The following is a 25,459-nucleotide window of genomic DNA, read 5'->3' as shown; positions in this document are numbered from 1 at the left end:
GGGGCGGGGCCACGAGTACGGCGCGTGGCCCGGGCCAAAGCGTCTCGCGCGTCACGCGGCGGCGCCGGAAGCCGGGCCCTAGCAATCCCGAACGCCTGTCTGGCTGCAGCTGGTCCTACACTGAGGTGCTCGCACCGCCATGGTCTCAGACGGTGAGGGCTGCTCGGGGCGGGACCCCGACCCCAGGGCGGGGCGGACTCTGCCCGGCCAAGACCGGCCACGCGAAGTGCGTCTTTTGGGCTGGGTGGAACCTGTTTGATCTTTACAGGCGTAGTGAATATATGCATTCATTTATTCATCCATTCATTAAATATTTATGGCGCGCCTACTGTGTACCAGGCGTTATTTTATATCCTGGAGACACCTCAGAGAACATGACAGATGAGGTCTCTGCCCTCATGGAGTTTACATGTAGGAGGCGAGTAAGCCAGTAGATAAACATAATTTCAAAGGGTGACAAGAGCTGTGAAAACAGTACTTTGGGATGATGTGTTCGTTTGTGATGAGAGATGTGAGCCAATGGAGCTACTTTAGTTTGGAGTCCACAGGAGGCTGTAGTGTTTAAACCAAGACTTGAATAACTGCTAACTTCTGGGAAAACTACATTTTATTACACAGGTCTGTGGCAGTTCGAGTCACCACATTGTACTGCGCAGACAGATACGGGTACCTGAGGGTAGAGGAAGGTGGGGAGGCCGTCGTTCATACGTTGAGGTACCAGTTATGTAGGTCAGTGCCTTAGAGGAAGAAAACGGAAGCCAGGGTACCTGGTGCAAAGTGAGTTAAAGGGTCAGGGACAGGGAATGAGACCAGAGAAGCTAGCCAGGTGCCAGATCATGCAGGGCCTTGTAGGCTGTAACAAAGAGCTTGAGCTTTCCTTTTAAGTGTAACAAAAAGCTCTTGTTGTGGGGGTGCACGGGTAGTTCAGAGGTTAGAATGCCCACCTTCCATGCGGGAGACCCAGGTTCGATTTCCGGACCATGCACCAAAAAAAAAAAAAAAAGCTGTTGTGGCATTTTAAGCAAGGAATGATTGACGTTTTTGAAAGATCATTTTGTTTGTTGGTGGGGAATGGATTGTGAGGAGCAAGTGTAGAAATAGGGAGACCCATTTGGAAGCTGTAACAATCCCCGGTGCTTCCTTTATCTGTTTTAATCCACACCGCTACCCTGCCAGGTAGGCAGACTTGGCATTGCTGTCCCTGTTTAAGATGAGGAGGTAGAGATCTAAAGAAGAAACTTGGGAACATTGCATGTGTATTGAAACATAGTCCTGACAGGTAATACTTTGTCTTTTTCTCAGGCTTCTTGGTGCTAGCAAGGAACAGAGAATTGTGAAGTGGTGCCTGATGGGAAAAAAGACTTGAGGGTTTAGGAATAGGGAATGAGACCTGTGGGAGAAACAGTTATTAAATGTTTCTTCTGTGCTAGGCATTTTGATGTGTGTTTTACATGTATTATTTATCCCAGGAGTAGCAGAAGTCACTCTTTAAGGAGTCTTAACAGTCTGGTGGGCAGGGCTAGGAGAAGAGATCAGATACCTTCAACTAACTAATGAGATAGTAAGTGCTAAGGGTTATTAGAAGAGCTAGTGCTGTAGATGGTCAGAGGTAGCAGTGAGGCAGTGATAAAGCAGTCATTACAGTCAAGCAGATGTGGCTTCAAAGCAGGGCTTTGGTTTTACCTCTTGCTAGCAGGTCTTGTTACTTTGGAAAGATTATTTTCATTTGCAAAATGGGAATACCGTATATCATCTAATATAAAACATGGTTTATAAAATGTACCTTTATGGGTGGGCCACAGTGGCTCAGCAGAATGCTTGCCTGCCATGCCGGAGGACCTGGGTTCGATTCCCGGTGCCTGCCCATGTTAAAAAAAAAAAAAAAGTACCTTTATTGTATGTACCATTAAAGAGAGGAAAAAAATGCTGCCAGTTTTAATCATAAGATACCATCCTGATTTCAGGAACTGTAAAAAGTTAAAAAAAAAAAAAAAGTACATCTTAGAATCCTTGAAAGATGATAATAATGTCCCTAGTTGGATTGTCAGGAAGGATGGCATTATGGGCTTATATTCCCTCTCCCCTGAAAGGAGGAAGCCATAACCTTCTGCTAGAAAAGATGAGGCAGGCTTTTGGAAGGAAGAGGTGACATTGGTTTTGGGCCTTGAGGAGTAAGTAGGATTTGGATATGCAGAAATCAGAGATGGGGTGAAGAGTGTCCTGATGTAGGAGATTGGAAATTGCAGGAAATGTATGGAGACAAGAAAGGCATTATATTTTTGCTCTTAAATGAGCACCCTGGGCTTTTCATAGCAGTCTGCACTTGGGGGTTCTTAATGTCTTGCCTCTCTTAGAATGTAAGCTTCTTGAGCCTCACACCCAATAACCACAGCATCTAACATTGGTATCTACAAAATTTCTTGAGTGGATTGAAGTTAATTAATCCTGTTTGGTTGTGCCTGTCTCTTCATACTAAAATCTTTACATAGGCCTTCCCCCTTTGGTGTTCACCTTTTAAAAATTGGTTTCTAACCACAGTTGGTGTTGCTCCTTGATTTGTTGGACTGTAGGATTAATTGGCTCTCATGTCTCCCTTGAACTTCCAATGCCTGAAATTCTACTGGTAATTCTTACTGATTAGTAGAAGGCCTTTTGTCCTTGAATAGGTACTTAAAATGCAAATATCTTTGGATTCATTCAATAGATATTTATTGAGCATTTGCCATATGCTAGACAATGTGCTAGGAGCTGAGGCTAAGACATGAACAAAATAGAGAAACATCCCCACCCTCACAGAATTAATATTATAGTGAATTTTGTAGTACTTGTTCAACATCTAGGTATGAATGAGTTTGTCAGACCTTTACTCCCGTGACACAAGAAATATCACAGTGGCTTGAATGAAGGAGAAGAGGTAGTAGTACAGCAAGCGGACAAGAGCTTACTGAGGGCCCACTGAGCTTTAAATCTTCAAAAGAACTTGGCTTTATGTTAATCTCACAGTTGTAGGATGATAAACATTTAAAGCTATGTAGTGGTGTTTGTTCTGGATTTAATTTACTAATTGGGAACATTAGTTTTGATTCACTTTCATGAACCTATTTTTTTTTTTTTACTTTTAATTTTTTTAATTGTGTATAGTATAACATATGTAGAAAGCAAAGAAATAAAAAAGCAATAGTTTTCAAAGCACTCTTCAACAAATAGTTAACAAGACAGATCCCAGAGTTTATCATGAGCTACCATACATTCTCTCATATTTTTTCTTCTAGCTGCTCCAGAATATAGGAGGCTAGAGGGCTTAAATATTTTTTTTTATCACAATCAACTTTTTTCCTTCTTTTTTTTTGTTAAAAATAGCATATATACAAAAAAGCTATAAATTTCAAAGCACAGCACCATTTAGTTGTAGAACATATTTCAGAGTTTGACATGGGTTACAATTTCACAATTTTAGGTTTTTACTTCTAGCTGCTCTAAAATACTGGAAATTAAAAGAGGTAGCAGTTTAATGATTCAGCATTCATTAATTTGTTAAATCCTATCTTCTCTGTATAACTCCACCATCACCTTTGATCTTTCCATCCCTCTCTTTAGGGATATTTGGGCTATGGCAATTCTAAATTTCTCATAATGGAAGGGTTTGTCACTAATATGGGGTAGAGAGATGGAACTATCTGATGTTTTGGAGAGGCTGGGCTAGGTTTCATAAGTTATCTGGATCAGGGACCCATCTGGAGCTAGTAGGTTTCTGGAAAGTTACTCTAGTGCCTGGAACCCTTGTAGAATCTTATAAATTGTCCTAGGTGTTCTTTAGGATTGGCTGGAATGGTCCTGGTTGGGAGTTGGCAAATTATGATAGGTAGCAAAGTCTAACTGAAGCTTGCTTAAGAGCAACCTCCAGAGTAGCCTCTTGACTCTATTTGAACTCTCTGCCGCTGATAGTTTATTAATTACACTTCTTTTCCCCCTTTTGGTCAGGATGGAATTGTTGATCCCATGGTGCCAGGTCTGGATTCGTCCCTGGAAGTCATCTCCCATGTTGCCAGGGAGACTTTCACCTCTAGATGCCATGAGCCTAATTTTTAAATTTTATTTTTTAATAATATTTTTCAGAGGATGAATTGAATCTTCTAGTTATCATAGTTGATACCAACCCAATCTGGTGGGGAAAGCAAGCATTGAAGGAATCTCAGGTAAGACTACTTGAGGAGATCTGTGGGTAATTCTGGTATGAGTTTATGTTCATACTGTTTCAAAAAGGGGGAAAAAAGCAGCTTTATTATGGTATTTTATATATATATATAATACCATAAAATTCACCCATTGAATTGAAGAATTCTATGACTTTTTTTTATTAATTGTTAAGGTTGTTTTTTTTTTTTTTTTGGTGCGTGGTCTGGGAAACAAACCTGGGTCTCTCTTGCATGGAAGGTGAGCATTCTATCACTGACCTACCTGTGCACACCAATTCAATGACTTTTAAGTAAATTTATAAAATTGCGTAACCATTACCACAATCATGTTTTAGAACATCTGTTTCACCCCCAAAAAGTTCCCTTGTGCCTGTTTGCAGTTAACCCTGCTTCTACTCCCATGTTGCATGTTACTATCGATCTGTTTTCTACCTCTATATTGCCTTTTCTGGACATATCATATAATATGTAGTTTTTTTTTTTTTGAATAATTATAGACTCATAGGAAAATATTAAAAAGTACTACAGAGAGCTCCCTTGTATTTTTTCTCCACCTTCCCCCAATGGTGACATCTTCCATAGCTGTGTATAATACTTGAACCAGGAAATTAACATTGGTACAATTTACAGATCTTATTCAGATTTCACCTGTTTACTTGCACTTATTTATGTGTATATTCATAACCATTATAATAATTTCTGTAACTGGTCATGTCACGGCTTGTAATGATAACTGTCTTCTTTCACTACTTAGTCCATGTTTCCTTTACTCTCAGCCAGCACTTCAGCTGGCCATGGTTCTTTGCTTGGTGGGATGACCCAAACCTGCATTCCTGAAGTTTCTAGGCCAATGATATTTCTGCCTGGATTAGGTTGTTGTAGTTTTCCATTGACTTTCATCACAGGGCATGGTAGAACTAAGAGACGCCATAGGGATCTCCTGTAATCCAGGAAGACTCTTCTTTACCTTAATTGCAGTCCTATTTCCCCTTGATAGCTGTAGTCCTATTTCTTCTTGTAGTTGCAGTCCTATTTCCCCTTGATAGTCAGGATCAATCTCCCCAGCCAGTACAGTAGCCCCTTCCTGTTGATTCAGAAGCATGAGAAGCCCAAAGTGGCCAGCCAGGTGGCAGTCTTTTTTTTTTTAAATATTTTTATTGAGAAGTTCTTCACACACATAGAGTCCATACATGGTGTGCAATCAGTGACTCAAAGTATCATCACATAGTTGTGCATTCATCACCATGATCATTTTTAGAATATTTGCATCACTCCAGAAAAAGAAATAAAAAGAAAACTCATGCATTCCATGCCCCTTACCCCTCCCTGTCACTGACCACTAGTATTTCAGTCTACCCAATTTTTTACTCTTTATCCCCCCCCCCAATTATTTTATTTTTTATCCTTATTGTTTTACTTATCTGTCCATACCCTGGATAAAAGGAGTCACATTTAAAAGCTGTATCATTATACAGTTGTCTTCAAGAATTAAGGCTGTTGGAACACAGCTCAACAATTTCAGGTACTTCCCTCCAACCACTCTAATACACCATAAACTAAAAAGGAATATCTATGTAATGCAAAAGAGTAACCTCTAGTATAACCCCTCAACTTTGTTTAAAATCTCTCAACCACTGAAACTTTATTTAGTCTCATTTCTCTCTTTCCCATTTGGTCAAGAAGTCTTTCTCAATCCCTTGATGCCAGGTCCCAGCTCATCCTGGGATTTCTGTCCTACATTGCCAGGGAGATTTACACCCCTGGGAGTCATGTCCCATGTAGCGGGGAGGGCAATGAGCTCACCTGCCAACTTGGCTTAGGGAGAGAGGCTGCATCCGAGCAACAAAAGAGGTTCTCTGGGGGGGTGACTCTTAGGCCTAATTTTAAGTAAGTTTAGCCTATCCTTTGCAGGAATAAGTTTCATAGGGACAAACCCCAAGATTGAGGGCTCAAGCTATTGATTTGGTTGTCCCTTCTGCTTGTGAGAACATCAAAATTCCCCAAGTGGAGAGGAATGGGGAGAAGTCCTCCTTTCTCCCCATTCCCCCAAGTGTACTTTGCAAATACTTCTTTTTTTTTTTTTTTTTCAAATTTTTTTTTTATTAATTAAAAAAAGAATTAACAAAACAATTAGAAATCATTCCAATCTACATGTACAATCAGTAATTCTTAATAACATCACATAGTTGCATATTCATCATTTTGCAAATACTTCTTTATTCACTGCCCAGATTACTCTGGGATATGTCGGGGCATTGCACCAACCTGGACTAATCAACAAGATCTCATGTCTTATTTAAGATTCCTTGTTCTTATGGTGTTCAACTAAACTAAACTGACCATACAAGTTAAATATAAATTTTACACCAGATAAACATCTCTCCCTTCACTGACTGATGATTTAATAAACCAACCTTCTGGTTTATTAATGAGCTATAAAATATCCTTGCAGTACGGTTAGGCCAGGGCTTGTCTGACCAAACAACTGGGTGCTACCAGCTGGCCAAGTTCACACCAGAACCTAACCCATCACAGTGGTGTAGCTATTATTTTTTTTAATTTTTAAATTGTAAAATATTAACATATATACAAAGTAATGAAAGAAAAAAAGCAACTTCAACAAGTAATTACAGAACAGATCCCAAAGTTTGTCATGGGCTACCATACCACCATATCAGATTTTTCCTTCTAGCTGCTCCAAAACACTGACAACTAGAAGGAATATTAATGTAGTGATTCAGCAGTCTTACTATTTGCCAAATCCTGTTTTCTCTTTTCTATCTCTTCCTTCACCTTCTCTGCATCTGGAGGGATATTTGGCAATGTCCCTTCAGACTTTTTCATGTTGAGAAATGATATCAACATAAAGGATAGGGCATGTAATTAATTGATAATCTTATAGAAGCTGGTCCCTCTGGGTTTCAGGATTTATCTGACCCAGGAACCCTCTGAGAATTATAGATTCCAGGAAAACAAAGTTAGTGCATGAAACCTTTATAGAGTCTCAGGTCAAGCCCTAGGTGTTCTTAAGAGTCACCAGGAATGATTTTGGTTGGGGTTTAGCAAACCATGGCAATCAGCATTAACTGAAGCTTGCATAAGAGAAGCTGCCAGAATAGACTCTTGACTCCATTTGCTTTCTCTTGGCCACTGATGGCTTATTTTATTATACTTGTTTTTCCCCTTTTGGCCCAGAAGGCATTGTTGATCCCAAGGTGCCAGGGACAAACTCATCCCTGGGATCCATGCTCCACATTGTCAGGGAGATTTTCACCCTTGAACATCATGTCCCCTTTAGCGGGGAAGGTAACGATTCTCCTTGCCGAGTTGGGCTTAGATATTGAGAAGCCACATCTGAGCAACAAGAGGCTTCTGGAAGTAACTCTTAGGCCTCATTATGGGTAGTCTTAGCTTCTCCCCTACAGAAATCAGTTTCATATGAGGTTCCAATGGTTGGAGGGTACCTGGGGTTTCGCAGATGGGAAAGTTAATAGTTCCATATAAATATATATATATATATAAATAGTTCCACTATAAATATATATATATATATTATATATATATATATTCCCCCTCTTTGGACCCTCAAGGGACTCTACCAATACTTTTTTTTATATAAAACATTTAATTTATTGATCTTTTTTTTTGAAATTTGATGCATCACCATTGTATTACAGCTGAGCCATTATTCTTGTAGCCTTGTCAACGTTAACTTTGTTTTCGTGCTGCTGCTGATAAATCAGCTGTTTCTGCAGACGTTCAAGGGAAAGGCCTTTTGAGAAGTGTACAAGTTCCTTTTGTATATCTACAAAAGCTTTATTTACTCTGTTAACTTTGTCATTGTTCACAATGTTTATCTTAAGATTCGTAGTAACTGGTTTTACTTTGTTTTTAGTCTTAAAGTTTTTTTGGCTGACCATGTGAAGTACATCCCTGGACTTCTGCCCTCTTAATTTGTTCTTGGCCATTTTCTCTCTCCACTCTTCTGATACTTGTGTGCAAGCCACTCAAGCCCCAGGTGACACCATCTTCTACCAATACTTTTTAATTATCAGTCCTCCATAGTCTGAGATGTATCCTGCTGTTACATTAAGCTAGGAACACAAGGCCTCATTCTTATTCTAGGAGTTTGGGTTGTTTGAATGAGCTATTCAGACAGGTTGATTTAGATTGCGTGTTACTGAGAATTTAGTTTTAGACATAATAAACATCTCTCCCTTTGGTCTCATACCATAGGTGAAGGTCTAGAGCACAAACACTGTCATCTATACCCTCTGTTCTAATTTGCATTTGACCCAGCCAGATTGGCTTTGTTTTAAACTCTAATTGAGGCCTGATTTCTTTTTCAGTTACTTTAACTGTTATTATATATAGCTGTGCTGACTTCAGGGCTGCAGCACTCCATATCTGGGTCTTGGGTGTCACAGAGTTACTCAAAGTTGTAGAGAAATACCAGCTAATATACATATACCTCAGTGTCTCAGAATCTGCAAATGCATTTAGAACTTCAAACTAAGTGTGGCTGCTATAAAGGGCCCATAATCTAGGCTCCCATTTTCTTAGAAGTATTTTCTGAAAGAGACCTTAGCATATTTGTTCTTTTGTTTCTGACTTATTTTGCCTAATACATTGTCCCCAAGATTTATTCAGTTCATTATATGCCTCTTGACATTCTTTTTGTAGCCATACCATATTCCATTATGTAAATGTATCACGGTTTGCCTTCTGCTTTTCAGGCATTGTACCCTTCAGCTCCCTCCCTCTCTTGGGTGTCATGGATAATGTCCAAAATAAACAAACCACATCTTACAGTATCCTTGCTTGCTTATAGAGTCAGCAGCACTCTGAATTTTAGACAGTTTTCTTTGTTTCATAACGACAAAGAACTGGTAAACATAGCACCACCAACTATCAAATCAAAACGACCCCTTATCACTTGTCCCTCCCCCTCCCCCATTAGTTGCCCCTGGTAGTGCTCTGGTATTGTTGATGTCTCCCTGATAACTATTGGCCATAGTATGCATTTTTAGTTTTTCCCCTATACTCCTCTACTGTTAACTCTGTCCACCATCGAGCCTTTGAAATAGTTCATGCTAAGCACTTATTTATAATTGTAGATTTAATCATTGGGATACATGGCACTATATATCCCCTTTCAATCATATTCACCTTCAATATGGCACCTTATATACCTGCTTATTTGTAACCATCACTTCTATCCATTCCCTCTAGATCTGCTATATTCTACAATGTAACCTCTGAGATTACCTTTACCACAGTCATAATAGCGAAATCATACAGTATCTGTCCTTTTCTGACTGATTTATTTCACTCAGCATTATATCCTCAATGTTCATCCACATTGCTAAATACTTTAGGACCTTGTCTTACTGCTGCATAATATTTCATCGTATGTATATACCATATTTTTGTCCACTCCTCCATTGATGGGCACTTGAATTGTTTCTTTTAACAATGTAAATAGTGCTGCTATGAACATTGGTGTGCAAATGTCTCTTCATGTCACTGCTCTCAGCTCTTCTGGATATATACCGAGTACTGGTATTGCCAGATTGTAGGGCACCTCAACATTTAGCTTTCTAAGGAGTCCCGAAACTATCTTCCACAGCAGCTACACCATTATACATTCCTACCAACAGTGAATAAGTGCTTGAATTTCTCCACATCCTCTCTAACATTTGTAGTTTTCTGTTTCTTTAATGGCAACCATACTAATTATAGGTATGAGGTTGTGTCTCGTTGTCATCTTGATTTGCATTTTACTTATGGCTAATGAAGATGAGCACCTCCTCATGTTTTTTTTAGCCAACTATCTTTGCTCTTCAGGAAACTGTCTATTCATATCCTCTGCCCATTTTATAATAGGCTTGTTCTTTTGTTGTTGAGCTGTGTAATTTTTTTTGTGTACACAATATCAAGCCTTTATCTGATACGTGATTTCCAGCTATTTCCTCCCATTGAGTTGGCTGTCTCTTCACCTTTTTGGCAAAGTCCTTTGAAGGACTGAAGCTCTTGATTTTAAGGAGTTCCCATTTGTCTGTGTTTTCTTTCACTTCTTGTGCTTTAGGTGTAAAGTTTAAAGTACCTCCTATTACTAAATCTCGAAGATGTTTCCCTGTATTTACCTCTAGAAATTCTGTAGTACTGGATTATGTCTTTAATCCATTTTAAATTAATTTTTGTATAGGGTGTAAGTTAAGGGTCCTCTTTCATTCTCTTGGCTAATGATATCCAATTCTCCTATGCCCATTTATTGAAAAGACTGTTCTGTCCCAGTTCGGTGGATTTGGGGGCCTTTTCAAAGATGAATTGTCCATAGATTTGGTGATCTGTCTCCACATTCTCGATTCCATTCCGTTGGTCAATACTTTTATCCTTGTGCCAGTGCCATGCTGTTTTCACCACTGTGGCCTTATAGTAAACTTTAAATTCAAGAAGTGATAGTTCTCCCACCTCGCTCTTCTTTTTTAGGATATCTTTAGCTATTTGTGTTCTCCTTCCCTTTTAAATAAATTTGATGACTAGCTTTTCCAAATTTTCAAAGTAGGTTGTTGGGATTTTGATTAGTATTGCATTGAATCTGTAGATCAGTTTAGGTAGAATTGACATCTTAATGACTTTCAACCTTCCTGTCTGTGAGTGTGGAATGTCTCCATCTATTCAGGTGATTTTAAATTTCTTTTAACAATGCTTTATAATTTTCCATCTACCAGTCCTTGATATCCCTGGTTAGGCTTATTACTATATATCTGATTCTTTTGGTTGCTATTTTGAATGAAATTTTTTCCTGAATTGTTACTGTTTGAGTAGAGAAACATTACATATTTTTATATATTTCGTCTTGTATCCCTCCACTTTGTTGAATTTATTAGCTCAAATAGCTTTGTTATAAATTTTCAGGTTTTCTAAGTAATAGGATCATATCATTTGCAAATAATGAAAGTTTACTTCTTCCTTTCCTATTTGGATGCCATTTATATCTTTTTCCTGTCTAATCCCTCCTCTAGTACAATGTTGAATAATAATGATGACAGTGGGCATACTTGTCTCGTTCCCAGTCTTAAGGGGAATGTGTTCAGTCTCTCACCATTTAATATGATGCTGGGTATGAGTTTTTCATTTATGACCTTTATGATATTGATGAAGTTTCCTTCGACTCCTCCCTTTTAAAGTGGTTTTATCGGGAAAGAATGTTGAATTTTGTCAAATACTTTTTCAACATCAAATGATATACTTATGTGATATTTCTCTTTTGATTTGTTAGTGTGTGTTACATTGATTGGTTTTCTTGTGTAAAGGGTGTGTAAAACCACCCTTGTATTCCTGATATAAATTCCATTTGGTCATGATGTTTAATTCTTTTAATGTGTCAGATTCAGTTTGCTATTACTTTGTTAAGAAATTTTGCATCTATGTTCATTAGGAAGATTGGTTTGTAGTTTTCCGTACTTATAGTGTCTTTATGTGATTTAGGTATGCAAACGATGTTAGCTTCTGTGCTGGTTTGGATGCATATATGTCCCCTAGAAAAGCCATGTTTTAATCTAAATTCCGTTTCAAAAAGGCAGAATAATCCGTATTCAATACTGTACGTTTGAAACTGTAATTAGATCATCTCCCTGGGGATGTGATCTAATCAAGAGTGGTTGTTAAGCCGGATTAGGTGATGACATGTCTCCACCCATTTGGGTGGGTCTTGATTAGTTTCTGGAGTCCTATAAAAGAGGAAACATTTTGGAGAATGAAAGAGATTCAGAGAGAGCAGAGCAGAACGACATAGCCATGAGAAGCAGAGCCCACCAGCCAGCGACCTTTGGAGATGAAGAAGGAAAATGTCTCCCAGGGAGCTTCATGAAACAGGAAGCCAGGAGAAGATGCTAGCAGATGATGCTGTGTTCACCACGTGCCTTTCCAGCCAAGAGAGAAACCCTGATTGTGTTCGCCATGTGCCTTCTCACTTGAGAGAGAAACCCTGAACTTCATCAGCCTTCTTGAACTAAGGTATCTTTCCCTGGATGCCTTAGATTGGACAGTTCTGTAGACTTGTTTTAATTGGGATTTTCTTGGCCTTGGAACTATAAACTAGCAACTTATTAAATTCCCCTTTTTGAAAGCCATTCTGTTTCTGGTATATTGCATTCTGGCAGCTAGCAAACTAGAATGGCTTCATAAAATAAATTAGGTAGTATTCCTCTTTCCTCACTTTTTTGGAAGAGTTTGAACAGGTTTGGTGTTAATTCTTTTTGGAATGTTTAATAAAATTCCCCTGTGAAGCTGTCTGGTCCTGGACTTTTCTTTGTGAGAAGATTTTTGATGACTTATTGAATCTCTTTACTTGAAATTCATTTGTTGAGTTCTGTTTCTTCTCGAGTCATTATAGGTGGTTTGTGGATTTCTAGGAATTTGTCAATTTCCTCTAAGTTGTCTAGTTTCTTGGTATATAGTTGTTCATAGTATTGTCTTATAATTTTTAAAATTTCTTCATAATCCATGGATACATGAATCCTCATTTCTGATTTTGTTTGTGTCCTCTCTCTTTTTTTCTTCGTTAATCTATCTAGGGGCCCATTCATTTTATTAATTTTTTCTAAGAACCAACTTTTGGTTTTGTTGATTCTTTCTATTGCTTTTTTGTTGTCCAGTTTGTTTAGTTCTGCTTTCATCTTTGTTATTTCTCTTCCTTTACTTGCTTTGGGGTTAGTTTTCTGTTCTCTGTTTAAACTCTCCTGGTGAGCAGTTAAAGCCTTATGTTTAGCTTGTTCTTGTTTTTTTAATATAGGTATTTAGGGCAATAAATTGCCCTCTCAGCACTGCCTTTGCCACATCCCGTAAGTTTTGATATGTTGTATTGTTATCATTCATCTCCAGATATTTACTGATTTCTTTAGCAATTTCTTCTTTGACCCAGTGATTAGTTAAGAGTGTGTTGTTTAATCTCCACGTATTTGTAAAAGCTCTGCTTTTTTGTGTGTTTATTAATTTCTAGCTTCATTCTGTTGTGGTCAGAGAAAGTGCTTTGGATAATTTCAATCTTATTAAATTCATAAAGACTCAGTTTATGTCCAGCATGTGATCTATCCTGGAGAATCTTTCATGTATGCTAGAGAAGAATGTATATCCTGGTGCTTTGGGGTGTAATAATCTATATATGTCTATCAGGTTTAATTTGTTTATCCCATTGTTTAGTTTCTCTATTTCTTTGTTGATCATCTGTTTGGTCTATCTGTAGTGAAGAGTAGTGTATTGAAGCCTCAAATTGTTATTGTTGGAATATCTATGGCTCCCTTCAGTTTTACCAGTGTTTCCGTCATGTACTTTGGAGCTCCTTGATTGGGAACATAAATACTTAGGATTCTTATTTCCTCTTGGTTTATTGCTCCTTTTATTAATTTGTAGCATTGTTTGTTTTTTATGATGTCTTTACATTTAAAATCTATTTTATCTGATATTAGTATAGCTACTCCTGCTTTCTTTTGGTTACAGCTTGCATAGATCTTTTTCCATCCTTTCATTTTCAATCTAATTGTGTCCTTGGGTCTAAGATATGTTTCTTGTAAACAATATATAGATGGATTATATTTTTTAATCCGTTCTGCCAATTTGAATCTTTTAATTGGTGAGTTTAGTCTGTTAAAGTTCAAGGTAATTACTATAAAAGCAGTTTTTGAATTTTCAATCTTATCCTTTAGTTTTTTTATATGTCAGATCTGTATATTCTTTTCCTTCTCTCTCTTTTTTATCCTTTAAATTACTGTTACTGGTACTCTTCGAGCCTGTGACCTCCTCCAGACTTCCCTCTCCTGTCTTTTTTTTTTTCAGCTGGCAGGACTCCCTTTAGTATTATAGGGCAGATATTTTCTTGAGTCATTCTCTCAGTCGTTGTCTTTGAAGATTTTAATCTCTCTCTCAGTTTCAAAGGACAGATTGGCTAGATAAAGAATTCATGGCTGGAAGCCTTTCTCATTTAGGAGCTTAAATGTATCATACCATTGTCTTCTTGCTTCCATGGTTCCTGTTGAGTAGCCTGAAATCTCAATCAGTATGTTTTCCCTTGTATGTAAAATATCACTTTTCTTGTAGTGCTTTCAGGACTTCGTTTCTCTTTAACATTTGACAGTTTGATTAGTATATGTCTTGGAGTAGGCTTGTTCAGATTTATTCTTTTTGGAGTTTGTTGGGCCTCTTTGATTTGGGTATTTATGTCTTTTGTAAGGGTTGGAACGTTTCTCCCAATTACATTTTCAACTAACTTTCCTAGCCCTTTATTCTTCTCTTCTCCTTCTGGGAAACCAATGATTCTTATATTTGTGCAGCTCTTTTTGTTTCTCATTTCCCTAAGATCCAGTTGCATTTTTCCATCTTTCTCTCCATTTGTTCTTTTGTGCACTCTAGTTAAGTTGTTCTGTCTTTTGGCTCCCTTATTCTTCCTTCTACTTCTTTGAATCTGCTATCTTGTGTGTCTAGTGTATTTCTAATTTGGTCTACTGTGTCTTTCATTTCTGTGAAATTTGCTATTTTTCTATTTAACTTTCTGAATTCTTCTTTATGCTCTTCTAGTGTCTTCCTGATATCCTTTATTTCTTTATAAATATCCTTGTGCATTGTTCCATATTCTGTGACCCTCTGGAATTTTGATTTGGTTGTTTTGCTGGGCCATCTCTTCTTGGATTTTCATGTGCTTTGTGATTTTCTGTTGTATTTGGGGCATTTGATTATCTTGATACAGTTACTTAACAAGTTGGTTTCCTTCGTTCTTCTAAAGTTTTGTATTTACTTGGCTTTCACTGAAGGTTTCCTTTTGTACTTGGTTTGTTGGTTATTCTCTGCCAAATCAAAGTCCAGATCTCATGTGGGGAATACTGTTCATCTTGATGGTCTATTAGAAACTAGGCTGGAATGCACAAGGTACTTTAGTGGCAGAATGGCCACCCACCATGTGGGAGATCCAGGCTTGACTCTCCACCTGTGCACCCCCCTAAAAAAAAAGGTGTTCTAGTTTGCTAGCTGCTGGAATGCAATATACCAGAATCAAAATGGCTTTTAAAAAGGGGAATTTAAAAAGTTGCTAGTTTATGGTTCTAAGACTAAGAAAATGTCCAATTAAAACAAGTGTATAGACATGTCCAATCAAAGGTATCCAGGGAAAGATACCTTGGTTCAAGAAGGCCGATGATGTTCAGGGTTTCTCTCTCATCTGGAAAGGCACATGGGCGAACACAGTTACAATTTCTCTCTTGGCTGGAAGGGCACATGGCGAGCAAGGCGTCATCTGCTACTTTCTCTCCTGGCTTCCTGTTTCATGAAGCTCCCCAGGAGGAGTTTTCCTTCTTCATCTCCAAAGGTCACTGGCTTGTGAGCTCTCTGCTTCTTGTGGCTATATCATTCTGCTCTGCTCTCTCTGAATCTCTTATTCTCCAAAATGTTTCCTCTTTTATAGGACTTCAGAAACTAATCAAGACCCACCCAAATGGGTGGAGACATGTTGTCACCTAACACTCTTGATTGGTTACATTTCCAGAGAGAAGATCTAATTACAGATTCAAACATATAGTATTAAATAGGTATTATTCTGCCTTTACAAAATGGGATTTAGATTAAAACATGGCTTTTCTAGGGGACATACATCCTTTGAAAACAGCATAAAAGGTAATTATAATAAAATAAGAATATAATAAAAATATGAAAAAACAATAAGAACAAAAATAAAACACACCTCAACAATAGTTAGCCCCAGAATTAAAAATAGAAACCCCAAGATATACTGGGAGTGAAGTCAGACTGGTGCCCACCAAAGGGAGAGAAAATTTAAGAAAAAAAAAAGAAATAGAATAATAAAAAATAATATATGACATAAGAAATAGAAAATAATCAGTAGAAATATAAAATATCTATTAAAATATAAATAAAAATAAAGAAAACAATTATGCTACTAATAAGAATATATAGAAAAGACTATATTACAAAAAGGGAAAAAGAAAACAAAGAATATTAAGAATAAAGTTAAATTAAATTAAAAATAACAAAAATATTTAAAAAGTAGTTATATAGTTAGCCTGTCTGCATTTACCCCTTCTCCCCAGCAGGTAGTTATCCTAAGGCACCTTCTCCCCTCAGACTCCCTCTTCCCTGTTTGAAACTTACTGCTTCTCATCAGAAAGTTGGCAGGCCTTAGGCTCCCCCTTCCTCCCTCCCTCGCCCCTCCCCTGGCCTGTAGCATCTCGAGAATGGCTTTCGTGGTGGGGGGACTGCTCCCGATCTATGGCAGCCCAACTGCCATGCTAGTGGGTCTTCCAGACACCGCGTCTGCGTGACCAGCTATTTTCACACCCAGCCAGGAGATTTTGCCCCCTGCAGTGGACAGCCAGGCCTGCCTCCGGGTTTCCCACATGTTCTGACAACTCTAACCTGCTCAGTAGCTGACACAGGCTGGGGTGGAGGAACAATCAGTTCACTCCGATCACGCCTCCCCTCATGCTGCAGCCTGCCCCCTGTGGGGATCTCAGCCATCCGACCCACCCCGCTCTCCCCGTCCTGACACCCCCACCTGTCTCCTCCCTGAATCTGCCTGGATACCCAGTTTGACACCCTGGGACTGCAGTCCCAGGCATGAACTCACTCCACTCCACTCTGCCATCTTCCTGCAAGCTGATAGTAATGCAGGATTTTATATTTACCTATATAGTTTCCTTTACCAGTATTCTGTATTTCTTAGTGCTTTAAGTTCCTTTCTAATTAGTGTCTTATTTCAACCCGAAGGGCTTCCTTTTGCATTTCTTATAGGGCGAGTCTTCTGATAAAGAACTCTCAGCTTTTATCTGCAAATGTCCTATTTTCTCCTTCATTTTTGAAAGATAATTTTCCCAGCTATAGAATTCTTGGATTACACTTTTTTTTCCTTAAGGACTTTACATATGCCATTATGTTATTTTCTGGCCTTTTTCCTTTCTTTTCTTTTTTTTTTGCATTCATGGACCAAGGATCACACCCACTCCCCTTGGCATTCTACTACTGAACCAGCCATACATCCCCCTCCATGGTTTCCGGTGAGAAATCTCCTGTAAAGCTTATTGGAGATGCCTTCTATGTGACAAATTGCTTCTCTCTTGCTGCTTTCAAAACCTTCTCTGTCTTTGGATTTTGACAATTTTGAAAACATGTCTTGGTAGAGATATCTTTTTAGAGGCTATCCTGCTTGGAATTTGTTAAGATTCCTGGATGTGTATATTCATGTTTTTCATTCACTTGGAAAAGTTTTTGTCTATTGTTTCTTCAGATACTTTTTCTGCCCCTTTCTCTTCCTCTTGTCCTTTGGGATTGCCAGTGATGTATATGTTCATTTGCTTGGTGTTGTCCCACGGGTCCCTCAGGTTCTGTTCATTTTTCTTTATTATTTTCTCCGTCTGCGCTTCACGTTGGATGATTTAAATTGTCTTGCCTTCATGTTTACTAATCCTTTATTTTGCCTGTTCAAATCTGATTTTGAATCCATCTAATGAGTTTTTTATTTCATTTACTGTACCTTACAGCTCCAAATTTTGGTTTGGTTCCTTTTTGATAATTTCCATATGTTTTGGTCAGGCAACATTTTCCTAATTTCTTTTCTTTGTATATTGAACATATTTAAAATAGCTTTAATAATAGTTTTAATGTATGAGTTTCCTCATGAATGGTTTCTGACAAATTCTTTTTTCTTGAGAATGGGCCATAATGTCCTTTTTCTTTGTATGTTTTGTAAATTTTTGTTGAGAGCTGAACATTCTGAGTATTATGTTGCTGTAACTCTGGAAACCTGGTTTCCCCATGCCTCTGGGATTGCTAAGGTTTTATTTAAGACTCTTTTGCCCATATTGCTTGAGGAGGTTGGAGCAATTGGAACAATTGCTGTTCTCAGAGCTGGTCTCCCTCCTCAGTGATCTGAAGCAGCAGATTAAAAACAGCGAGCAGTGATCAACTACATACCTCTAGGTTTGGGGGAACAAGATCCTTATACCTGACCCTAGCAGCAGCAAGCTGTACCAGGGGCCCAAGCTTTGGTCCCCATTGCTGTCTGCCATGTGGCTGGGGGCTGGGGGTGTTAGTATCCGCTTCATGGAGGGTAAAATTCACTTATATTTACCCCTTTTTACCTGCCTCTTCCTCCAGCGCTTTCTTGGATGCTGCAGTCTAGAGTTCCACAACAGTTCATTCAAACAGTTCCTACCAGTTTAATAGTTGTTTTGGCAGAGGGACTGATTCCTGGAGCTTCCTCCTCTTTCCTCAATCCTCTCTCATAAGTTTTTGTTTCGTTTTGTTTTTATTGACAAACCAAAACAACATACAAACACAAACATTCTTAACATACAAACGTTCCCTATATGGTGTATAATCAATGGCTCGCAATGTCATCACATAGTAGTATATTCATCACCATGATCATTTTTTTAGAACATTTGCATCACTTCAGAAAAAGAAATAAAAAGAAAAGAAGAAAAAACTCATACATACCATACCCCTTATCCCTCTCTCTCATTGACCACTAGTAGTTCCATCTACCCAATATATTTTAACCTTTGTTCCCCCTATTTTTTTCTATACCTCTTACCATGCCCTTTCATTGAACACTAGTATTTCAGTCTACTCAATTTATTTTAACATTTTTTCCCCCTATTATTTATTTTTAATTCATATTTTTTATTGATCTGTCTGTATCATAGATAAAAGGAGCATCAGACACAAGTTTTCACAATCACGCAGTCACATTGTGAAAGCTACATCATTATACAATCATCTTCAAGAAACATGGCTACTAGAACACAGCTCTACAACTTCAGGCTCTTATATGTGTTTTAAAACACTATTAAAATATTAACCCATTGCCTGTCATATTGTATTTTTTCCAAGTTTAAGTTTATTATTTGGCTTTCAGTATTGTTTGTAATGTCTTTTTTTTTTTTTTGACATATAGACATTTTAATAGATTTTTTTAATTGGGTAAAATTTGTCAGTTTTGTTTTCTACATAAAATATTTCTTTAAAAAAAATAAACCTTAATCCAGAATTATTGCTCATATTTCTTAGTAGTTGCAGTGAATATACGAATGTCAGCTCCTGAAAGAAGATTCTGTTTGTCTGATTTTAGTAGGTGCTCAGCATAGTGAATAAATAAATGCACATTTTTACAAATTATCTGTGTGATTTGTTGGTTAAATATCTGTTCTATGTGTAGTTTGCTGGGAATACCAATACAGAAGATGTTACATATTTGTTATTCCCTAAATGTTATGCAGAAAATATTTTTGGAATGTTGTACTGATATAAAAATGATCTCTGTAAGTAAAAATAGAACATGACAGTTTTCAGGTATCTTTGCTTATGGCTTTGGTGGGGGAGCTCTTGAGCAAACTTTTAGCAGAAAATAATTGTTTTTAATTTAAATGAACTTTTAATCATTTGAAGGCCTGACATGGTTATTTGGATAACTAATTGTCTTTCTTATGTTTTCTGTTTTTCAGCAGTTTACTCTGTCAAAATGCATAGATGCCGTGATGGTGTTGGGAAATTCCCATTTATTCATGAATCGTTCCAACAAACTTGCCGTGATAGCAAGTCACATTCAAGAAAGGTATGACCATTATCATTACTCTAATAGTGCTTCACATTTGTGAGATTTTGGTGCCAATTGATTTGTACTGTTTATACTTTGTGTTGCAAAGAAAAAAATTTCTATGTCATTGAATAGTAGCCATAGCTTTCAGAGTTAGCACATGTACACTTTTGGTTTGTAGGTGTGAGTATGAAAAGCCTCATTAGTTGATGTATAGTGGAGAAACAAATGTCATAAGCACATTCCACTTACACAGATTCCACTATATTCAGTGGACAAAAAAAGAGTGCCATCCACTCAGGCAGGCAGTTCCCAGTCCCTTCTCCACTCATTACTTATCTGCCCTGAAGGAAGGGTGATTCTGTGTTCTCTGCAGCCAGTCTTAGTTGCTTAACTCCTGTGGGAATGTTTCACTGCTTCCATTGGTTTCTAAACCCAAACCAATTATTCCATCTGGTACTTTGTTGAAGAAATGTTCATCTTTTCTAACATTGTTATAAAAACTGGCTGTGTTAGACTTTCTGGAAGATGGTACATAGGTCTACAGCAGATATGTAGATGTGACCATGTTTATGATAAGGTTTTTAAAAAATTATTTATTTTTATGTTTATTTTTAAATTTTTGATAATAAAACCAATCAACATACAATATGAACATTCTTAAAGTATGAACACTCCATATTTGCTTTGCATTCAGTGGTTCACAATATCATCACATAGTTGTATATGCATCACCATGGTCATTTCTCAGAACATTTACATCACTCCAGAAAAAGAAATAAAAAGAAAAAAAGAAAAAACTCAACCATACCATACCCCTTACCCTTCCCCCGTACTGACCACTAGAATTTCCCTCTACCCAATTTAACATTTGTTCCTCCTATTATTTATTTTTACTGCATATTTTTTACTCATCTGTCCATACTATAGATAAAAGGAGCATCAGAACAAGGTTTTCACAGTCACACAGTCACTTGGCGACAGATATATCATTATACAATCATCTTAAAGAAACATGGCTACTGGAACACAGCTCTACAGATTGAGGCAGTTCCCTCCAGCCTCTCTAATGCACCTTAAACTAAAAAAGGGGTTATGTGTGTAATACGTAAGAATTACCTCCAGGATAACTTCTAACTCTATTTGAAATCTCTTAGCCACTGACACTTTATTTATTTATTTATTTATTTTTGCATGGGCAGGCACCGGGAAATAAAACCAGGTCTCTGGCATGGCAGGTGAGAACCCTGCCTGCTGAGCCACTGTGGCCTGCCCTTACACTTTATTTTGTCTCATTTCTCTCTTCCCCTTTCAGTCAAGAAGGTTTTCTCAATCCCTTGATGCTGAGTTCCAGCCCATTCTAGGATTTCTGTCCCACATTGCCAGGGAGGTTTACACCCCTGGGAGTCATGTCCCATGTAGAGAGGGAAGGGCAATGAGTTTGTTTATCGTATTCACTGAAAGATAGGCCACATCTGAGCAAGAAAAGCGGTTCTCTGGGCATGACTCTTAGGCCTAATTTTAAGTAGGCTTAGCCTATCCTTTGCGGGCATAAGTTTCATATGAACAAATCCCAAGATTGAGAGTTCGGCCTATTGATTTTGTTGTCCCCATTGCTTGTGGGAATAGCAGGCCTTCTCCAAATGGGGAAGTTGAATTTTCCCTCTTTCTCACCATTCCCCCAAGGGAAATTTGCAAATACTTTTTTTATTCACTGTTCAAATCACTATGATAAGGGTTTTCATGAATAATTTTGACCATATTTGCTCGTCATAACGTGCACTGACTGTGGAACTACCCCCATATAAGATATAGCTCCTCTGTGACTTAATTAAATGTCACGTTACAATACAAGTGACTTGTTGACCATCATATCTCCTGTGAGGCTGGTGGGTAGGTCTCACATTTGCTTGATTCTTCGTGGTTACTTCCTTTGGAGGGGTGAAAGAGCCCATGGACCATTAAATGCTTTTACTCCCATCATCACCATGCTTTTCTATCACAGTAGAATGAGAAAGATGACACTGGTTTGGTTAAGATATCCACAAGAAGGATAACAGGGAAAGTTTTCATTTTGTATAAAAATCAGAAGTGTCCTCTACATAATTACTTCATGTCAGAAAGCACTAGAGAATATTTATTTTTCATTTCTTCAGGAAACACCAAAATCATTAAAGCGTTCTATGGTAGTGAATCCATGTTTACCAGTTTGCCTATTTTGTGTATTTTTTTATGGAATTTATTGCTGAGTCTTTTGAGTCCAGAATTGGTGTGATTTTTGTTTGTTTTCTCTAGTGAATCTCATTGGGATGGTGAGTGAGAACAGTGAGTCCTGAAGTAACCACGTTCTTTCTCCCCCTTATTTTAGTCGATTCTTGTATCCTGGAAAGAATGGCCGACTGGGAGACTTCTTTGGAGACCCTGGCAACCCTTCTTCTGAGTTTAATCCCACAGGGAGTAAAGATGGAAAATACGAGCTGTTAACAGCAGCAAATGAAGTTATTGCTGAAGAGATTAAAGATCTAATGACAAAGAGTAACAGCTTTTTCCCCCTTCATTATTGTTATTTGCAAATTTGAAGGCCCTTGAGGGGTTAAATCTAAAGATTTGAGGTTCTCGTTACTAGCACTAGGATATTTTCTTTAATTTTTTTTAATAATCTTTATTTTTAGAGCAGTTTAGAGTTTACAAAAAAAATTGCGCAGAAAAAGTGGGAGTTCTTGCATAGCCATCCCACTCACATAGTTTCTCCTATTATTAACATCTTACATTAGTGTGGTACCTTTGTTACAGGTGGTGAACCAAAATTGATACATTATTAATAATTAAAGTTTATAATTTCTATTAGGCTTCACTTTGTGTTGTACAGTTCTGTGGATTTTAGCAACACCTAATGTCATGTATCCACCATACAGTATCATACAGAACAGTTTCACTGCCCTAAAAAAATGCCTGTGCTCCACCAATTCAACCCTCCATCCCTTGCTCCTATGAACCTGTGGCAACCTCTGATTGTTGTACTGTCTCTATTGTTTTGCCTGTTTTTAAAAAATAATTTCTATTACAGTCTGTACATTATTTGTCTGACTGCTATGGCATTTAACCCTGATGACCAGCCTCTGCTTCTTGAAACACAGTCTTTGGCTTCTTAGGAAACTTATTCACCTGTTTTTCCTCTTTTTTTTGAACCATTTCTTCTTAGTCTTCATTTCTTATTTCTTATTTTTCCTTCATCTTGTCACATATAATATTTTTTATTCAGCACGTTTTCTTATTTTCTTTTCTTCCTATGTATGTTCCATCCACTCTCATATTTATCATTTGTGTATTTCCCAATTCATACCTTGCTTTTAAATTGCGATGTCTTCACTTAGGTGTTAAACAGGCAGTTTAAAGTCAACATGCTCCAAACTTGTTTCATTATCTTTTCCCCTTATTATGCCACCATTTCTAATCCCTATTTCTATCATAGCCATCCACCTAGTTGTCTAAATTCAAAGCTTAATTAATTAATTAATTTTAACTCCTTTCTTCTCACATCCAACATCTAATGAGCTATGGAATCCTATCAAGTAAGCCTTCAAAATATTTCCAAAATCTGACCCATATTTGTCATCTAGGTGAGAGTTTCTCAACCTTTGCACTGTTGACATGTAGAGCTGGGGGACAGTCGTCTGTCATGAGGGCTGGCCTGTGCATTGTAGGATACTTAGCAGCATCCCTGGCCTCTACCCACTAAATGCTAGTACTGCCCTCCCCCCAGCCATGACAATCAAATGTGTCTTCGGATATTGCCAAAAGTCCCTTGGAGGCACACTCACCCCCAGGTTGAGAGCTCCTGTTCTAGAGTGTTCTGACAGCTTCTTACAATAGTTTTCTGACTCCTGTCTCTACCCACACAGTCTCCAGAGTTATTGTGAAATCAAAGCCACCATTTCCCTGCTTGAATAACCTTTACTGGTTGCCTGCAGGCAATGATTTTCAAATTTTAATGTGCAACAGAATCACCTGGAAGGAAAGGCAAATCCATAGGGACAGAAAGGTTAGCAGTTGCCTGGAGCTGGTTTGGCGGAACAGGAAGTGACTGCAAATGGGCCCCAGGGATCTTTTTGGGATAACGGAAATGTTTTGAAATTGAATTGTAATGTTGCACAGCTCTTTCAATTAACGAAAAATCATTGAACTGTGTCTTTAAAAAGAGTGAATTTCATGGTCTATAAATTATTTTAAAAATTGTTTTTTTTTAATGGAACTGATAAAAATCACCTGGAGGGCTTGTTAAAAATAGAAACTGCTTCTGATTCAGTGGGTCTAGGGAGGCCCTCAGCGTTTCCGTAAGTTCTTAGGTGATGTTTCTGTGGCTGGTTCCAGAATTTTACTCAGAGAACCACCGGCCTCCAGGCTCAAATCCCATCTTCCTAGTGTGGTGTTCAGGACCCTTCATGATCTGATTAAAATCGTGGGGTATCAGTTCTGACTGTAAACCACATTAGCACAAATAAAATAAATCCAGGCTCCCCATCCTTTTGAGCTGCAGGTTTGGGATTTTGATTTCTTAAGTGTGACTCTTTTCTTTTTTAACCCAAGGCCCCATACAAATGTCAGCCTTACTCCTTGCTTCCCATAACCAGATGAAAGAATTTTTCTCTTCCTCTTTTTACTGGCAGGGCAGATTTTTGAAGAGAGAGAAGGCGGAGGGTGTGGTGGGACAAAGGTGGACAGGGAGGCTGTATGGGCTGCCTAGAGTTATCCATGCCATTATTGTTCCACTTACATTATCAATAAACCTTTTATTTTTTTTTATCTTTCCAAATAGCACCAAGATATTTTAAATTAAGAAAAAGTTTTTTTTTGGAGAACTTTTTTTTTGTTTATTGTTTTTTATTGATACATATTATATATTTACATACCATGTAGTCATCTAAAGTGTTCAATCAGTGGTTCACAATGTCATTGCAAAGCTGTACATTTATCATCATGTTCAGTTTTTTCTTTTTTGTGAAAAATAATATATACTAAAAAGCAATGAATTTCAAAGCACATTGCAACAATTAGTTGTAGGACAGGTTTCAGAGTTTGGTATGGGTTACAATTTTTACTTCTAGCTGTTCTAAGATACTGGAGATTAAAAGAAATATCAGTATAATGATTCAGCAATCCTACTCATTTGTTAAACCTTATCTTCTCTGTATAGCTCCACCATCACCTTTGATCTTTCTCCCACTCTTTAGGGGTATGTGGGCTATGCCCATTCTAACTTTTTCATGTTAGAAGGGGCTGTCAATAATATGGGATAGGGGGATGGAACCAGTTGATATTCTGGAGAGGCTGGCCCCTCTGCATTTCAAGACTTATCTGGTCCAAGGACCCATCTGAGGTTGTAGGTTTCTGGAAAGTTACCCTAGTGCATGGAACCTTTGTAGAATCTTATGTAATGGCCTAGGTGTTCATTAGGATTTTTGAATTGGTTTGGGTTGGAGTTTGGAAGAAAAAGCATTTAAATTTTTTTTTTTTTAAGCATTACCAAGAACAAGTTAAAAAATATTTTTAAAAGCCAGTTCAAAAATTTCATTGTTTGGTTTCATTTATAAGAAGAATGCTTTGGTTTGAAAATTATTTTAGTTCAGGAAAACACCTAAAATCTTACTTAAACTTTGTC

The 25,459-nt window shown here is 37.8% G+C and overlaps 2 protein-coding genes and 1 long non-coding RNA gene across 6 annotated transcripts in view; 1 reads left to right on the top strand and 2 right to left on the bottom strand.

Annotated features, from left to right (window-relative positions):
* Nucleotides 1-34: 34 nt before the first annotated feature.
* The window catches only part of GTF2H3 (general transcription factor IIH subunit 3), a 38,999-nt gene continuing 13,574 nt past the window's right edge, over nt 35-25,459 (top strand). For 2 of the 3 annotated variants that reach the window (XM_077159613.1, XM_077159611.1), the window contains exons 1-4: nt 35-152; nt 4,117-4,196; nt 19,709-19,818; nt 22,169-22,335. In XM_077159613.1, coding sequence (XP_077015728.1) covers nt 140-152; nt 4,117-4,196; nt 19,709-19,818; nt 22,169-22,335 — 370 coding nt within the window. In that variant the 5' untranslated portion in view covers nt 35-139. The remainder of the gene's footprint in view (nt 153-4,116; nt 4,197-19,708; nt 19,819-22,168; nt 22,336-25,459) is intronic. The other variant, XM_077159612.1, reaches the window with a different exon arrangement.
* The window catches only part of LOC143683525 (uncharacterized), a 46,596-nt gene continuing 22,926 nt past the window's right edge, over nt 1,790-25,459 (bottom strand). Inside the window, exon 3 of the long non-coding RNA XR_013175513.1 lies at nt 1,790-1,859. This is a non-coding gene — a long non-coding RNA (uncharacterized LOC143683525). The remainder of the gene's footprint in view (nt 1,860-25,459) is intronic.
* LOC143682232 (ribosomal biogenesis factor-like) lies at nt 7,868-8,170 on the bottom strand. Of its 2 annotated transcripts, XM_077159096.1 has the most exons (2): nt 8,045-8,170; nt 7,868-7,939 (listed from the first exon to the last, which is right to left on the bottom strand). In XM_077159096.1, the coding sequence occupies exons 1-2, from the start codon at nt 8,162-8,164 to the stop codon at nt 7,868-7,870; spliced, it is 192 nt and encodes a 63-aa protein (XP_077015211.1). In that variant the 5' UTR covers nt 8,165-8,170. The 2 variants fall into 2 exon arrangements, with proteins under 2 accessions (XP_077015211.1, XP_077015210.1); XM_077159095.1 differs by having other exon boundaries at nt 7,868-8,170.

Source organism: Tamandua tetradactyla, chromosome 5, assembly GCF_023851605.1.
Source record: "Tamandua tetradactyla isolate mTamTet1 chromosome 5, mTamTet1.pri, whole genome shotgun sequence".
NCBI lineage: Eukaryota > Metazoa > Chordata > Mammalia > Pilosa > Myrmecophagidae > Tamandua > Tamandua tetradactyla.
This window is presented reverse-complemented; position numbering and strand designations above follow the sequence as displayed.

Excerpts from the sequence above, each read along its gene's own strand:
- LOC143682232 (XM_077159095.1), bottom strand. The coding sequence starts at position 8,164 with ATGGCCAAGAACAAATTAAGAGGGCAGAAGTCCAGGGATGTACTTCAC.